Raw genomic sequence first — 18199 nt, forward strand, 5'->3', positions numbered from 1 at the left:
AGATCTTTATTTATTAAGAAAATGCTGCCTGCCATGCATACTAATATTTTTGTCCAGTTTTTTTTTTTTTTTTTTTTTTTTTTCTGGCAAGGTCTCGCTCTGTCACCCAGGCTGGAATGTGGTGCAATCTCAGCTTACTGCAGCCTCAACCTCCTGGGCTCAAGTGATCCTCCCACCTCAGCCTCCCAAGTAACTGGGACTACAAGCATGCACCACCATGCCCAGCTAATTTTTGTATTTTTTGCAGAGACGGGTTTTCTCCATGTTGCTCAGGCTGGTGGTCTCAAACTCCTAGCTCAAGTGATGTGCTCGCCTCTGCCTCCCAAAGTGCTGGGATTACAGGCATGAATAACTCTCGGCCCAGTTTTGTTTTTTTTAACTGTATGTTTGTTCTCCACAAATGAAAATTTTCATGTACTCAAATTCATCAGTCTTTCCTTTTCGGGCTTCTGAGTTTTGTGTCTTGCTTAGAAATATCTTTTCCACTTAAAAATTATTTTTAAAAATGCCTCCTGAATTTTCTTCCAGTTCTTACATTTCTTTTCTTTTCTTTTTTTTTTTTGAGATGGAGTCTCGCTCTGTCGCCCAGGCTGGAGTGCAGTGACTTGAACTTGGCTCACTGCAAGCTCCGCCTCCCGGGTTCACACCACTCTCCTGCCTCAGCCTCCCGAGTAGCTGGGACCACAGGCACCTGCCACCACACCCAGCTAATTTTTTAAAGAATATTTTTAGTAGAGATAGGGTTTCACTGTGTTAGCCAGGATGGTCTCGATCTCCTGACCTTGTGATCCACCCGCCTCGGCCTCCGAAAGTGCTGGGATTACAGGTGTGAGCCACCGCGCCCGGCCCAGTTCTTACATTTCAATCTTTTATCCATCTGGAATTTATTTTGGTGAAATAAACAAGTCAGAGATCAAAGTCAATTGTTTCCCCTATGGCTAGCCAGTTGCTGACACCATCCCTTTTCCAACAATTAGAAATGGCATTTTCCTCTCTGATGCACAGTAAATTTTAAATACAGATTGCAACTTCTCCCCTGCCACCGAGTGAGGAGAAGAAAACCTATCTGGATTCTTAACTGGCTGGGCAAAACCTGTTGAGCCTGTAATTTGGCTTAAGATGCCAAAGGTGTCACATGAATAATCACCTCATTTTGTCAAGTACAATTGGTTCTAAAGTGCTACAGGAACCAGGAAAGAGCAAACCAGCTGCTCTTCACACTGTAAGAGTGTCCAAATACTCAACTGACTGGCTTAGAAGAAAAAAAATCCATCAACTTTGTTTCTTTTTCCACATACCTCACATACTATCTTTTCTCTATCACAGAGGTTCTTACCTGAGGTCCATGAGCTCCCTAGAGGGTCTATAAATGAACTTCGAAGGCCCATGACCTCCTTCAAGCTGAACAACAATGCAGAGGTTTGCAATTGCATTATTCTGGGGAAAGGTACTTAGCCTTCGACAGCTTCTCAAAGGCATGTGTGACCTAAAAATGGCTAACCCAATCCACTTCTTTTAAATCTGGAATGAAACCCAAACCCAAAGCCAAAGAAGATACTATTCTGGGATTCAAGAGGTAAGAAATTAACAAAACTGCCCAATTTAGGAAATCTTCATAATTACCACCTGATGCTAATGACAAAACCGAGATGACTTTATCTAAAAGGAAAAGTCAAAGCTTCTCTTACTTACCATCATAGCCTCCCAACACAAGCCACGGGAACACTGGTCCACCAAACGTACCCAGACAAGGGTCATGGAGCAAACTTGTATCATTCAGAGAGGCAGGAGCCCTGCCAAAAAGTTTAGAAAACACCTCCCAGTTAGAAGGGCCTCAAGACATCAGGGACCTAAACATTTACACAGTGAACATTTGATGAGGCTGGCTGTATTCTAAGGACAACATGGGCCCCGAGGTTTCTCAGTTGAATAATACAGCTCAGCACTCACCTTTGGGAGCTCAGAATCACTGGGCAAGAGGCAGGCAAATACAGCCCAGTGCCATCAATGGCACATGGTGCATGGTGCTACGCAGGCACAGAGGAGGGAGCAAACACTAAAAGGCAAAATTATAGCCAAGAGGAAGAGACTGTACAGACCCAGAGCTCCGAGGATGAGGGGGATTTCACCAAAGAGGGAGGACAAAAGGGTGTCTCACACAATTACAACTGTGGGAGGAAAAAGGGAGGGAGAGAGAACAGTGAGAGGGAATGAGAGCAAGATGGTGGTTTGGCAAGTCCTGTATGCCGGGTATGGCGGCACACCTAATCTCAGCTACTCAGGAAGCTGAGGCAGAAGGATGGCTATAACCCAGGAGTTTGAGTCCAGCCTGGACAACATAGCAAGATCCCATCTCTTAAAAAAAAATAATAATTCAAAGAAAAGATGTCCTGTCCTAGAGCATGGGGTGCCCACCAAGGAGGCTCCTGAAGGAAGGGGCCGGTCTGGGAAGAGTAATGGACAGACAAATGCAAAATAAAAGGACTCAGTGCCAGTTAAGTAGTTTGGATTTTTATTCTGGAGGCACTGGGGAACAATTAGAGATTTCTGGGAAAGAAATGTCATGAGCTGTTTTACAAAGATAGCTTGCGTGGCAAAGTGGAAGGTCTGGAAATGGCAAAGAAACAGGAAGCAGGTGGAACAGTAAGTGGAGATGTTAGCGCAATGGCCCAGGCAAGAGGCAACTGGCAGTGCAGTGCAGACAGACAGTTGGCCAGTGGAGAGGGAACCAGCATTTTCAGACAGACCATCAGCTACAACTTGGCCAGGTGCTGAGAAGCTTCTGCATACGACCCACCCGTCAGAGCGGATGGGTGACGGCATGAGGGAGGTCAGGTGACCTGCAGTGAGCAGCTGAGTCCCTTCATCCACAGCAGAAATCTGAGAGACCATCCAGAGGCTCAGACCCGTAAGAACCCCATGAGGAAGGCGAGGGCGAGGCAGAATTCAGGGATAAAGCCTCAAGTCTGAGTAACTGGTAGCTGTCACTGCCTTTAAACAAAATGGGGAGAAGAAGCAGGTCAGGGCATGATTCTGGGCAGGCCACCTGCCATTACTGCAGGACCCTCAGGTGAAAAAGTCCAGGAAAAGCTGGAGGGAGAGGAAAGGGGACAGCGCTAGGGCGAGACTGGGGTTACGAGGACGCGCACAAGCATAACTACAAACCAATTCAGGTCCCTGCCGCCAGGAACCTGCCACTCCCTGTACCGCTTCCACACTGGTGGGAACCACGCCTGCTTTGAGGAAACACAAGGCTCACGCACCTGTGTCCCCCATCATTTTTGTTGACTTTTATCTTGTGCCACAGAGAGTAAACTATAAAATTTATGTAACATTAAATGGTCGTCCAATTATAAAAATTATGTAACATTAAATGTTTTTTTCTTCAAATTATCCATGGCTCGTCTGCACCGTCTACCCTGTGGAGAATGCCGGTTTAGGGTATGGAGCATAAGCTATTGTGTTTTCATGAGTATAACTCATGTTTTTAGGGGTCATATTCTTGAAACAGAGTAAATATAGCCCAACTGCATAAAAAGTCTTACTCCAGTAACAAACAGAACTCAAGGTCAAAGTTCTTTAGAACCAGAAGTGAGAGTCCTTAGCTCTTGAGAAGTAGTTGGCTGAGCAGTGTCCTTAAAGGCAAAAAGGAATAATTTCTCTGTTCCCATGCTGAAGAAATAGCCACTGTGGTTGCTCAACTGGCTGAACAAATGTCCCTAGGCCAAGGCCAGGTCCCAAGCATTCAGGGAGAGTAGGCCCATCCGGCATCATGCTACTCTTCCCCTACTGGGAGAAGCCTTAAGATTCCCCTACAGGTCACCAAAGCACCGCTTCCTGGGGTGACTATTCCCAATTATAAACGCACCCTGCCCAGCTAGACATGCCTCCTAAGGGAAGCAGCTGCAGGGCCCTCCAATCTAAAGCTGCGGAGCTGCAGACCTATACTGCCCCAACTCCTCAGAGGGAGGCTGCCTCCCAAATAGCTGGGGCACTACAGGGGACTGGGCTATATATCTGAGACAGAACAAAAGGCACCAAAGGCCCTTCTATCTTTAAATCTTGTGGGGGGCTGTGATACATGACACTGTGTTAGCGACCCAGGCACGAGGTAAAGGGTGAGAGGCAGCTGCACTCCTCAATCACACACCACGAGAGCTCCCTACCGGGGCTCTGCACTTGCTGCTGGTTCTGCTGGGAACATTCATCCCTGTGATGTGCCCAGCTGTCCTTTCCTCTCCCTTTGTGCACATCTCCACGCTTAAGCAGTGCACCCCCCACTCTGTCCAGCCTTATTTTTCTCCTCATAGCACTAATCTCTAGCTGGCATGATAGCATATGTTATGTGTTCATCATCCGTCTCCCTCCATGAAGATATAAGCTTCCAGCTGGGCATGGAAGCTCACGCCTGTAATCCCAGCACTTTGGGAGGCCGAGGTGGGCGGATCGCCTGAGGTCAGGAGATTGAGACCAGCCTGGCCAACATGGCGAAACCCCATCTCTACTGAAAATACAAAAATTAGCTGGGCGTGGTGGCGCACACCTGTAGTCCTAGCTACTCAGGAAGCTGAGGTTTGAGAATCGCTTGAACTCGGGAGCCAGAGGTTACAGTGAGCCAAGATTGCGCCACTGCACTCCAGCCTGGGTGACAGAGCGAGACCCTGTCTCAAAAAAAAAAAAAAAAAAAAAAAAAAAAAAAAAAAAAAGAAGATGTAAACTTCACAGGGCAAGGTCTAGTTCTGTTTGCTCACCTCTGGGTTATGCTCATAAAACAAGCTTATGCCCATGTACCCTAAGTCAGACCCAAGAATGGTGTCTACCAATGACTGTCTCTTGCCACTTACCGTACACAGTACAGAAAGTGCGTGTGGTAATCGGCATACACAAAGAAGTCGTCCCCTTTCTTGTGGTCCAGCACGGAATGGCTGTTCTGGAAGTAATTTAACACACTCAAAATGGTGCAGTTCGTGTTATACGGTGAAAGAGGGGCCAAGCAGATGTCTTGAAGTGTCACAGTCTCATTGTTATAAGAGGCAGTAATGTTTTCGATGGCTATTTGTAAGTCAAGAACCTGAAAGAAGATTTTAAAAATAAGCAAACCCAGAAACACATCACATTTCTCTCAGATCTTGATTAATCAGCATTGCCCTGAGGGTCAGAAGACAAAGAGTATTTGGGGAAAATACTTCCTAAGATGAGGGAGAGAATTAAGATGCAATACAGTAAGAAAACTGGTCAGGCCACAGGCCCACTCTAACAGCAAACTAGTTAGAGGCATCCACAGAGGCGGCGAGGGGTGGGGGGAACACCATGACCAGAACAGCTATCAACATAGGACACACAACCATCTCCCCTCCACCGTTCTCCAGTGGTGGCCAGCAGGCCAAAGGGGAGAGTGGAGGGGGAATCCTGGTCTCCCTGACCCTCCTCTCAATAGTAACACATAACCTCTTGCCTTGCTCTGCACTACAGCCATTTATACATGTCCCCTTATTTCCTAACAGAGAAGATGATCTTGGAGGTAAATGACTATGCTGTTCACCTTCAGCAACAAGCTGGAAAAAGCAACAGACAGTCACTGGGTAGAGAAAAGATTCTATTCAAGTCTTGGGACCATTTTAATGCTTTTCAAGATTTCAGACTTTCTTGTAGACATGAGCAATGTTTAAAGGAAAAACCATGTGATTATACATTCATTAAAAAAGAAGCCGGTACAGTTTATGCACAGGTATAGTTCTCCAAGGCAAGTGTGACAGGGACAATGGGAAGGTTTACATGCCTTTCTAGGAGCAATGGGATGGATCTTGCCCCAAATGCGCCTCTCACCAAAAACAGGCTGGGTGCCCATGTTCAGGCAGTGATAAGTTCATTCCTACAGGTTGGATCAGGGATGGTGATCTGGCAGCTCCTTCCTCAGCCCCCAGGACAGCAGTAAGGGCTTCATGCCTCTGGGTCCTTGCATATTACTTTCAGTTACCAACAGAAAACATTTCACAAATTCCTAAGGTGACTTCCTAATAAATATATCCTGCCTCAATAGAGAAATGCCACGGAAGTCTTCTTTCTCTGCTCATCTCAATTTCAAGAAAAAGGCAAGGTCTACTACCTGAAGTAAATACAAAAGTGAGCAACAATAAATATTTCATTAAGTTCAACATCATTCACTTTCTTGAAACCTAACTTAAAGGCAGCTTTGCCATTATACGCTAAGATTTTCAAGATATACCATGACATTCAGCCCCAAATCCCCATCCAGCAGTAGTCAACATGTAAAAGCCAGCAAACCACAAGGTCATCTAGAGTGACTTATTTCTTCAAACAGCAGGTTACCTGGTGCAGTATCTGTATGTCAAGCGGAGGTCCAAAGGGTACATCGGCTCCCGAAGGGTATGGCTGGTAAGTGTGTTTGTCAGTGAGAGGGGCCCGGATGATGAGCTGCTCCGTCCGGAAGAAAGGCCCAAAGTGCTGGTCAAAGTACTCTTTTTCCAGGCGAGCCTGGCTGCTGGGGGCTGACCAGAGGTCAACTGGATTGGTTGTGACCCGGACAAACACCAGACCTGACGAACACGCAGTAATGAAGACCAGCGAGAAGAAAATGACACAGCCAGGGTTTCGGACGCAGAAAGACCCCCAGCGTGTGAACAGCCGCCTCAAGCAGCCCTCAAATGCTGCGCTGACAGGGTCACAGCAGGACGCCTCTCCTGGAAGAACGGGACAGGAAGGGAAGGTGGAGGTTAAGAGCCAAGCCGTTCCTGAAAGTCGGAACAGGGAAAGCATTAGTTGCTATCTCATGGCAGGAATCAAGCCCACCTGGGGACACATATGAGACCCCTGCCCTCGGCTACCTATCTGCTCAGCAAAGCCACCTTTGTTGGCTGCCCTCAATGAGCGCTATTCCCACCCCACAGAGGAGATGCCGACACAGGAGCCTCTGAAGGGTGAGGTTCAACCCTGCCCTGCTATTCCCACTCTTGTCCTGCTGCTTTCGCGCCTCCCCAGCTATGATTAATTACTTGGTTCTGCTGTGCCACCCTGACTAGATGGTAGGGCCACAAAGGCAAGGACCATGTCTGCCTTGGTCGCAGCCGTGTCCTCGGAACTGGCACACCACCTCACCCACTGCTGCAACCCCACTGAGGAAACGAATGCTCTCATGACAGACGGCATCATCTGAACCCTTTTATTCATGGACAAATATGCCTACCTTTGTCACTTGCATTAACAGAAAAAGCTATATTGCTATCGATGGGAGTGTACTCGGAGACAAAATACCGTTTTCTGAAAAACAGGAGGAGGAAATAGTATTAGCGGACTTCGTCACAGTGAGGCTGTTGGGACATTCCTGTAATCCCATGAAATGCTTTCTTCCTCCTCCCGGCCTCCTCCTCCCTAATTACTGCCTTCTTTCCCCTAAGTTCCCTTGCTCTGGGTCCCTCTGCTCACCAGTCTCAGGAGAAAATTTAAGAAGATGTTAAGAGAACAATTAATAAAGGATAATTTCACCTTGTGGCCCTCATTTTATTTAAAACTTTTAGGTCCTTTAAAAACACGCTACTGGGCTGGGCGCGGTGGCTCACGCCTGTAAACCCAGCACTTTGGGAGGCCAAGGTGGGCGGATCACGAGGTCAAGAGATCGAGACCAACCTGGCCAACATGGTGAAACCCTGTCTCTACTAAAAATACAAAAAGGTTAGCTGGGTGTGGTGGCACGTGCCTTGGGAGGCTGAGGCAGGAGAACTGCTTGAACCCGGGAGGCGGCGGTTGCAGTGAGCTGAGATTGCGCCACTGCATTCCAGCCTGGTGACAGAGCAAGACTCCATCTCAAACAAACAAACAAACAAAAAAACATGCTACTCTTTCCCGCAGCAATGAGCATACCTAGTGCCCAGATCTTCGTTTCTACATACCATTCTCCAATAAAAGGAACCAGAGCTCCTTGCAGGGCAGGGACAGGGAATATGTAAGATAAAGCTGGGGATGGGAGGTGTATGTAAGAAGAACACAGAAGCCAGCCAGAAGGCACTCCCAATGGCCCAAACTGGAAAACTTTGAGTAACAAGATAAATGACAGTGTTGGATACAACCCACAGAATTAAAAGTCCATGATGTAAATAACTGAGTAAATAAATGAGGGAGAAGGGATAGCTTTCTGTACAGAAGTCCAGTTAGTAAATGCAGAGGAAGAGAGGGAAAGAGAAAAAAATCACTATTAGGCAAACACCTTAGTTATAACTGTTGCAGACAAGACCCAACAATGAATGCTAAAATCAGTGGTTGAGTTTCAGGAGGAACAAAATATTAGTATAGTCTCAAAGCATCTTCCCCCAAGATATTTATCAATTACGAAGGGAAAAGCAGTAACTTCACAGTGGAGATAGCCAGCAGACATCACCTTGAGCAAGTGATCAAGATTAACATCACCAGGAAAGAGACGCATCAACATCAGGGATCCCTGACATGATGCACCGAGAAAGACATGACATGACTTCTGTGATGTACTTGTCAAAACACCTCATTTCAATCTCATCATGAGAAAATACCAGATAAAGCCAAATGGAAGGACATGCTACAAAATACCTGAACAGTATCATCAAGAGTGTCAAGGCCAGAAAAGGAAAGACTGAGGAACTTTCTGTCACAGATTAGAGGGGACTCATAAAACACAAAAATGTAATATGGGACCTTGAAACAGGGAAGGGCATTAGAGAAAAAGCTGGTGAAATCTGATTAAGATCTCTGGTTTAGCTAATAATAATGTAATAATAATGGCATGGTCGTGGTTTACGATCATTGTACTATGAGTTTTTTTTAAATTATACTTTAAGTTTTAGGGTACATGTGCACAACGTGCAGGTTTGTTACGTATGTGTACGTGTGCCATGTTGGTGTGCTGTACCCATTAACTCATCATTTAGCATTAGGTATATCTCCTAATGCTATCCCTCCCCCCTACCCCCACCCCACAACAGTCCCCGGTATGTGACGTTCCTTCCTGTGTCCATGTGTTCTCATTGTTCAATTCCCACCTATGAGTGAGAACATGCGGTGTTTGGTTTTTTGTCCTTGCGATATTTTGCTGAGAATGATGGTTTCCAGTTTCATCCAAGTCCCTACAAAGGACATGAACTCATCATTTTTTATGGCTGCAGAGTATTCCATGGTGTGTAAGTGCCACATTTTCTTAATCCAGTCTATCGTTGTTGGACATTTAGGTTGGTTCCAAGTCTTTGCTATTGTGAATAGTGCTGCTATAAACATACGTGTGCATGTGTCTTTATAGCAGCATGATTTATAATCCTTTGGGTATATACCCAGTAATGGGATGGCTGGGTCAAATAGTATTTCTAGTTCTAGATGTACTATGAGTTATGTAAGTTGTATCATTGGGGAAACTGGGTAAAGGATATACATAAATTCTACCATTTTTGCAACTTTTTGGTTAAGTCTAAAATTATTTCAAAATAAAAAGTAAAAAAAGTACTGTCCTAAATTAAGATGCAAATATCTAAAAGGACTACAGTACTCCATTTAATTAGATTTGAATCTGATTTCGCTCATTTGACTCTGACTTTTTTTTTTTTTTTTTTGGTGAGACAAAGTCTCGCACTGTCGCCAGGGCTGTTTGCAATGGACTCCTGACCTCATGATCCTCCTGCCTTGGCCTCCCAAAGTGCTGGGATTACAGGCGTGAGCCACTGAGCCCGGCCTTGACTCTGATTTTCTAAAGAATGAGTGGCCGGCTGGGCACAGTGGCTTACTCCTGTAATCCCAGCACTTTGGGAGGCCAAGGCAGGCAGATCACCTGAGGTCAGGAGTTGGAGATCAGCCTGGCCAACACGGTGAAACCCCGTCTCTACTAAAAATACAAAAATTAGTCAGGCATGCAGGCATGGTGGCAGATGCCTGTAATCCCAGCTACTCAGGAGGCTGAGGCAGGGGAATTGCTTAAAACTGGGAGGTGGAGGTTGCAGTGAGCTGAGATCACACCACTGCACTTCAGCCTGGGCGACAAGAGTGAGACTCAGTCTCCAAAAAAAAAAAAAAAGAATCAGTGGCTAATGCACGGTTCTTTAAATCATACATCATTTTGAATAAATCAGTAAAATTCATTTCAGATGTTGCAGTGTTAAACAGAACTTTGATGGTTTACTATAGAATACCTGTAGGACACAGTAATCCATGCAATGGTATTCATGTAGGTATTTGTTTCTTGTCCTAAGTAACCAAGCTCTGACAAATGAAAGCTCAAAGTGCCAGTGAGCAATTTTGCTCTTCTTGCCCTGGATGACAAACAAAACTGCTTACCTGTAGCACCACACTGCAAAAAATGCTCCAAAAAACACAAGCAAAAACGCCATGTAGGTGATCCACATGATGACATACATGGCGTCCAAGCCAAGGATCGTCCAGGGAGCAGGAGGAGGTGGGGGCTGGGGCTTGGGGCCACAGACAATAGAGCAGTCTTGGCAGCTACATGGTGCTGTGACCTCATCCACAGACTCGTCACAGCCTTTGGTGGCATTGTTCATGGGCTCCATCCCATGGACTGGAAAATCTACAGGAAGGAATTGTGTTGAGTACAAATCTCAATTAAAAACATCCAAAATTTTGTATTATACTTAAACTCAATGAAAAGCCCACTGAAATACATAAAACAACTGAAAGAAGAAAAAGAATTGGAGGTTTTAGTTTAATTAAATTATGTTTTGCTGCTTCGTCCTGTGGAATTTTAAGTTACCTCAATAAACTTGCGCGTAGGGGTTTGTCACTTATAGAGGAATCCTCCAAGTACACCACATACCAAGGTAACCCTTCAATCATGTCCCATCTCCATTCTCAGGAGCTAATACTACAGCAGAGCTCTAGAAAAGCTGCCTCCCACCCCCTTTTTAACTGCTTATTCTTTCAATTATGACAGCAATGCCTGAAGGCAATTCATTTCCTCCTCCATTCCCACTCCCAGCACCCCCTAAATTAGCCGCAGCAGGATAAATGTACCAGTTACCTCTCTTACTGGAAGAAACTATGAACTAGTTACCTGAATGTGTTTATCTTCCTATTGTAGATTATGATTCCTCAACTAAGATTCATTCATTCATTCATGGAGAGACAGGGCTTTGCCCTCACCAAGGCTGGAGTACAATGGGATGATCATAACTCACTGCAGCCTTGAGCTCCTGGACCCACGCAATCCTCCTGCCTCAGCCTCCCAAGTAGCTGGGACTACAGATGCATGCCACCACACCTGGCTAATGTTTAATTCTTTCGTAGAGATGGGGCCTCACTACATTGACCAGGCTGGTCTGGAACTCCTGGTCTTAAGCAATTCTCTTGCCTCAGTCTCCCCAAGCACTGGTGAGCCACTGTGCCCAGCCAGTTCCTTGGCTTTAAAACAATACCATAAACACACCAAACTTGGAATCTTTATACCTACCTGAAAACACAGGAGTGATGGTAAAAGGTGCCTGTCCATTGTCCTTATTGAACATGTATTCAATCCAGTTGGTGGCATTACAGGCGTCAGCGTCCTTCCCACACAGGAGTCCCAGGGCCTTGTCATTACTTGAGGGGGCCTCCACGTCCCGGCAGGCATTGTACATTGCTAGAAGAGGAAACCCAAAGGAAAAAGGAGACAAGATGCTTGCTGTAATTCACGAGGCAAGATCTTACAAAAGGCCTCTTGAAGGGAAACACGAACTCCATATGCACCATGCTGGAATGCTGGACAGCAAACACTTAGGGCACGAACAGAGATTCCCTTTAAATTGGCTTATCACCCTGCAAATAATATGGAGGCCCAATTCCAAGTAACTTAAAAGTAAAAAACAGACAGGAAAGGGAAAGGCACACGTTATCTCATAGCTCTCACAACAGCTTGGAGAAGTCAAATCCCCACTATATAGAAGAGTATACCAAGGCCCAGGAAGACGCAGCTAAGAGCCTTAGTACTTCTTCAGTTAACAAAGCTGGTTCCAGAAAACCTCTGCCGCAGGAAGCTACACAGCCAGAGAATTATGGAACTTACTTGGAAAACTGGTTTTAGGGCAGAGGTCACGTGTCAATAAACCTAATACTGTTGGCTGGGCACAGTGGCTCACACCTGTAATCCCAGCACTCTGGGAGGCCGAGGTGGGCGGATCACGAGGTCAGGAGATGGAGACCATCCTGGCTAACACAGTAAAACCCCATCTCTACTGAAAATACAAAAAATTAGCCGGGCGTGGTGGTGGGCGCCTGTAGTCCCAGCTACTCGGGAGGCTGAGGCGAGAGAATGGCATGAATCCGGGAGGCAGAGCTTGGAGTGAGCCAAGATCGTGCCACTGCACTCCAGCCTGGGTGACAGAGCAAGACTCCATCACAAAAAAACAAAAAAAACCCCCTAATACTGTTATCTTTTTGGATTTTATTTTATTACACATAAAGACAACACATTACATAAGGATAGTATCAGTGTATTACACCTAAGAAAATAGCTGGAATGTGTCCTGTACTGTCGATTCTCATTTACCAGTCTCTGCTTGCTAGAAACTTCCCAGGATCTTCTTTCCCTAATCTTCAAGGAGATGCTTACGCATTCATTTTGTTTTACCCTTGTTCTGGAAAGACAGGTTAACTAGGGTGACAGTCATCTCCCTCAGAATTCTCAATAGATTATTCCATTGCCTTCTGGGCTCTATCATGGCTGGTAAGAAAATCTCCAATTATCATTGTCTTAAGGTGATTTGTGTCTTGTCTCTATCTGCTTTTAAGATATTTGTCTTTGGGTCAGGGGTGGTTATGCACACCTTTAATCCCAGTAATTTGGGAGGCCCTGGTGGGTGGACTGCCTGAGCTCAGGAGGTCCAGACCAGCCTGGGCAATATGGCAAAACCCCATCTCTACAAAAAATAAAAAAAATAAAAAAAATTAGCCAGGTGTGGTGGCGCTATATAATTTACAATATAATTACATGTAATTTACAATTTACCCCCTTAAACTATATAATTTAATGGAGTTTAGCATATTCATAGATATATGCAACCATCACCATAGTCAATTTTAGAACATTTTCATCACCTCAAAAGAAATCCTGTATTCTAGCTATGCTCAACTACCTCCCTACTTCCCTAAGCCCTAAGCAACCACTGAACTGTCTCTATTTGACTATTTCAGACAGTTCACATAAATCCAATCATATAATATGTGGTCTTTCATGACCGGCTTCTTTCATTTAGCATAATGTTCTCAAGGTTCATGCATATTGTGGCATCTATCAATACTTCATTTCTTTTTATGGCCAAACAACATTTCATTGTATAGACATATGTTTTGTTTATCCATATATCAGGTGATAAATATCTGAGTTGTTTCCACAGTTTGGCGATTATCAGTAATGCTGCTAGAAGCATTTGTGTATAAGTTTTTGTGTTGACCTATACTTTCATTCGTCTTGTGAGTGGAACTGATGGGTCATATAGTAGTTCTGTTTGTTTCAGGAACTGCCAAACTGTTTTCCAAAGTGGGGTCTCACTCTGTCACACAGATTGGAGTGCAGTGGTATGATCTCAGCTCACTGGCAACCTCTGCCCCTCAGGCTCAAGTGATCCTCCCACCTCAGCCTCTCAAGTAGCTGGGACTACAGATGTGCACCACCATACCCAGCTAAGTTTTTGTAGAGATGGGGTTTCACCATGCTGCCCAGGCTGGTCTCAAACTCCTGAGCTAAGGTGATCCACCTGCCTTGGCCGTCCGAAGTGCTGGATTATAGGCATGAGCCACTGTGCCCAGCTGTTTTTGGATTTCTTTTTAATAAAGGTTCCTATTTTCCACAGCCTTGTCAACACTTCTTGTATGTGACTTTGATTCTAGCCATCCTGGTGGGTGTGAAGTGGTATCTCATTGTGGTTTTGATTTGTATTTCCCTGATGACTCATAGTATTGAGCATCTCTCATGTGCTTGTTGGCCATTTGTATATCTTCCTTGGAGAAATGTCTACTCTATTCAGATCTTTTGTCATTTTAAATTGGGTTATTTATCTATTTATCATTGAGTAGTAAGAGTTTTTTTTTTTTTTTTGGGAGATGGAGTCTCTGTCCCTCAGGCTGGAGTCCAGTGGTGTGATCTCAGCTCACTGCAATCTCCACTTCCCAGGCTGAAGCAATTCTCCTGCCTCAGCCTCCCGAGTAGCTGGGATTACAGGCGCACACCACCACACCTGGCTAATTTTTCTGTTTTAGTAGAGACAGGTTTTCACCATGTTGGCCAGGCTGGTCTCGAACTCCTGACCTCAGGTGATCCACCCGCCTCGGCCTCCCAAAGTGCTGGGATTACAGGCATGAGCCACAGTGCCCGGCCAAGAGTTCTTTATGTATTCTAGATACAAGTCCCTTATCAAATATACAATTTGCAAATATATTCTTGTCGTTTTTTTTTTTTGAGACAGTCTCACTCTGTCACCCAGGCTGGAGTGCGAGGTACTTAGTGCAGCCTCCTTAGGCTCAAGCAATCTTCCTGCCTCAGATAACCATGTGGCTGGGACCACAGGTACATGCCACCATGCCTGGCTAATTACTTTTTGTAGACACAGGGTCTCACTTTGTCACCCAGGCTGGTCTTGAACTCCCAGGCTCAAGCAATCCTCCTGCCTCAGCCACCCGAACTGCTGGGATAACAGGTGTGAGTCACTGTACCCGGCCTTCTTGTCTTTTCTTGATGGCGTCCTCTGAAATACAAACTTTATTTTAATGAAGTCCAATTAATCTTTTTTCTGTTATTGCTCGTTTTTGGTGTCATATTTAAGAATCAAGTGCCAAATATGAGGCCATGCAAATTAATCCCTATGTTTTATTCTGTTTTATAGATTTTAGCTCTTACATTTAGGTCTTTGATCCACTTTGAGTTAATTTCTTTAACATATGGTGTGAGGTAGGGCCCAATTTCATTATTTTTGCATGTGTGTATCCAGTTATTGCAGCACCATTTGATGAAGAGTATTCTTTTCTCATTGAATGGCCCTGGCACCCTTGTCAAAAATCAGTTGACCATAGATATATTATTCTCAGTTATAGTCCATTGATCTATATGTCTATCTTTATTCCAGTACCACACTGTCTTGATTTCCATTGCTTAGTTTTGAAACTGAGAAGTGTGAGTCTTCCTATTTTGTTCTTTTTTCAGGGTTGTTTTACTATTCTAAGTCCCTCAAACTTCTATGTGAATTTCAGAATCAGCTTGTCAATTTCTACAAAGAAGTCAGTTGGGATTATAACAGATTGCCCTGAATCTATAAAACAACTTGGAGAATACTGATATCTAAACAATATTAAGTCTTTTGATTGATAAACATGGAATGTCTTTCCATTTATTTAGATCCTCGTTAATTTCTCTGAATAATGTTCTTTAGTGTGTTTTTTTCTTTTTTTGAGATGGAGTCTCACTCTGTCAGCCACGCTGGAGTGCAGTGGCACAATTTCAGCTCCTGCAACCACCACGTCCCAGGTTCAAGTGATTCTCATGCCTCAGCCTCCCAAGTAGCGAGCGCCACCATGCCCAGCTAATTTTTGTATTTTTAGTAGAGATGGGGTTTCACCATGTTGGCCAGGATGATCTCAATCTCTTGACCTTGTGATCTGCCTGCCTTGGCCTTCCAAAGTGCTTGGATTACAGGTGTGAGCCACTGCACCCAGCTGTTCTTTAGTTTTAAAGTGTTTTGCCTTCTGTTATAGTTACTCCTAAGTATTTCCCATACTATAGTAAATGGAATTGTTTTATTTTCACTCTGAGATTGTCCATTGCAAGCGTACAGAAATACAACTGATTTTTGTATGCTGAATTTTCTCTAAGTTCTCAGGGTTCATCCCTTATCCACTCTGGAAAATCCTCATTATCCCTTTGATTATTATTGTCTCTCCCCAACTCTCTGGAGCTTCTCATGTTATCTTATATGTCATTTCTTTAATGATTTATAGATCTTTGTATCTGTTTGCTGTTTTCTGGGTAATTCCCTCATATCTTCCAGCTCACCACTTGGTTTTCAGGTTTTATATTTCAAGCATACAAAACACATGGAGAATAATACAATTCTCATTTCCTCATTACCCAGTTAATTATCAGTCATACCATTTTACAACATTTGCCTCAACATTAAAAAAAAATGGACTCGGCCAGGTGCAGTGACTCACACCTTTAATCCCAGCACTGTGGGAAGATCACCTGAGGCCAGGAGTTTGAGGCCAGCCTGGGCAAAAAAGCAAGACCCTATCTCTACAAAAAAAAATTTGTTTTTAATTAGCCAGGTGTGGTAGCCTATGCCTGTGGTTCTAACTACCCAGGAGGACTGCTTGAACCTAGGAGGTTGAGGCTGCAGTGAGCCATGACTGCGTCACTGTATTCCAGCCTGGGTGACAGCATGAAACCTTGACTCTGTTTTATAGTACTGCACTATTCAGAACAACTGGCTATGGCATAATTTAAAAAGTAAAAATAATAATGCACTATAGGCCAGGTGTGGTGGCTCACACCTACAGTCCCAACACTTTGGCAGGCCGAGGCAGGAGGATCACTTAAGGACAGGAGTTCAAGACCAGCCTCACCAACACAGTGAGGCCCGTCTCTTCCAAAAAATAAAAAAATACTTAAACACACACACACACTCTATAGATTCAGTTGAAGCTCCCCAATTACCCCTCCCTGACAGTAGCCCCTTCCCTAAGGTAAACACAATCCTGAATTTGATGTTTATCCTTCCCATGCATGTTTGTGTACTTGTTTTAAATATGTAGTACCTTTATTTCAAAATGTCATATAAACATGTAACCACCATTATAGTATCATATAGAGTATTTTCACCACCTAAAAATCTTCTGTGCTCTACTTATGCCTTCCTCTCTCCTAACCCACGGCAATCACTGACTTTTTACTGTCTCCACAGTTTTGCCTTTTCTAGAACGTTATATAGTGGAATCATATAGTGAGTAGTCTTTTCAGATTGGCTTTCCTTAGCAATAGGATTTAAGGTTCATCCATGTACTTTCATGGCTTGATAGCACCAGAATTTTTATGGCTTTTTAGCACTGAATAATATTCCACTGTGTGGATGTAGCAGTTTATTTACCCATTCACCTACTGAGAAATCTTGGTGGCTTCCAAGTTTTGGCACTTATGGACAAAGCTGCTACAAATATCCACGTGCAGGTTTTGGGGTAGACACATTTTTAACTCATTTGGGTAAATACCAAGGAGTATGACTAGTTTTGTAAGAAACCGCTAAATTATCTTCCAAGGTGGCTGTACCATTTTGTACTCCCATCATCAATGAATGAGAGCTCATTGCCAGCATTTGGTATTGCAAGCGTCTTGAATTTTTGCCATTCTAATAGATGTGTAGTGGTATCTCGTTGTTTTAATTTGTAATTCTCTAATGACATAATGTTGAGCATCTCTTCTCATGTACTTATTTACCACTATATGCCTTCTTTGGTGAGGTTATCTGTTCAGGTTGTTTTGTCCATTTTTCAACTGGGCTGTTTGCTTTCTTATTGTTGAGTTTTAGGAGTTATTTGTATATTTTGAATAACAGTCCTTACTAATATATGTCTTTTGCAAATACTTTCTCCCAGTCTGTGTCTTGTCTTCTCGTTCTCGAGGTCTTTAATTTTTCACAATCACAATAGTGTTACAGTGGGTGTTCTTATATGGGTCTCCAGGTTTATATGCATTTAGAGTTTCTCTAAGGCAGGCATCTATAAGTGAAATTTCTGGGAGGAGGGTTATCTTCAACTTTACTACGTATTGCAAAGTTGTTTTTCAAGTAGTTTTGAAACAATTGTACCAAATTATGGTTGTAAGTGGTGGAGTATATTAGTATTCCTATTGCCTCACATTTTCACCCACAGTTGAAATTGACCAACTTTTTAATTTGTGCCAAGCTGATGAGGTGTGAAATGGTAGTTTACTGTTCAAATTTGCATTTCGCTGTCTGCTCTAGATAACAGTTGTTTATATTCATAAATATTTTTCTTATGGTTTCTGCTTTTCCTCTGTCTAGAAATCTTTCCTTTATCTTAAAGTCATAAAGATATTCTATATTTACTTCTAAAACTTTCCAATTGGGATTTTTAATCTATACAATTGATTTTTTTATTATCTGTAAAAATTAAAATTAGATAAATATAATCTATTTTCTCATCTATCAACTAGCCCACCTTTTCTCTCAATGAT

General features: G+C 43.8%; 1 protein-coding gene across 5 annotated transcripts in view; it reads right to left on the reverse strand.

Moving 5' to 3' along the window:
* NPC1 (NPC intracellular cholesterol transporter 1) overlaps positions 1-18199 on the reverse strand; it is a 55274-nt gene that overhangs the window by 18478 nt on the left and 18597 nt on the right. For 4 of the 5 annotated variants that reach the window (XM_008955751.5, XM_063597311.1, XM_063597310.1 and 1 more), the window contains 6 exons: positions 11435-11602; positions 10306-10555; positions 7205-7278; positions 6331-6752; positions 4845-5071; positions 1693-1793 (listed from right to left, as the gene is read on the reverse strand). In XM_008955751.5, coding sequence (XP_008953999.3) covers positions 1693-1793; positions 4845-5071; positions 6331-6752; positions 7205-7278; positions 10306-10555; positions 11435-11602 — 1242 coding nt within the window. The remainder of the gene's footprint in view (positions 1-1692; positions 1794-4844; positions 5072-6330; positions 6753-7204; positions 7279-10305; positions 10556-11434; positions 11603-18199) is intronic. The other variant, XM_003830290.5, reaches the window with a different exon arrangement.

The sequence above is a fragment of the Pan paniscus genome, chromosome 17 (genome assembly GCF_029289425.2).
Source record: "Pan paniscus chromosome 17, NHGRI_mPanPan1-v2.0_pri, whole genome shotgun sequence".
Taxonomy (NCBI): Eukaryota; Metazoa; Chordata; class Mammalia; order Primates; family Hominidae; genus Pan; species Pan paniscus.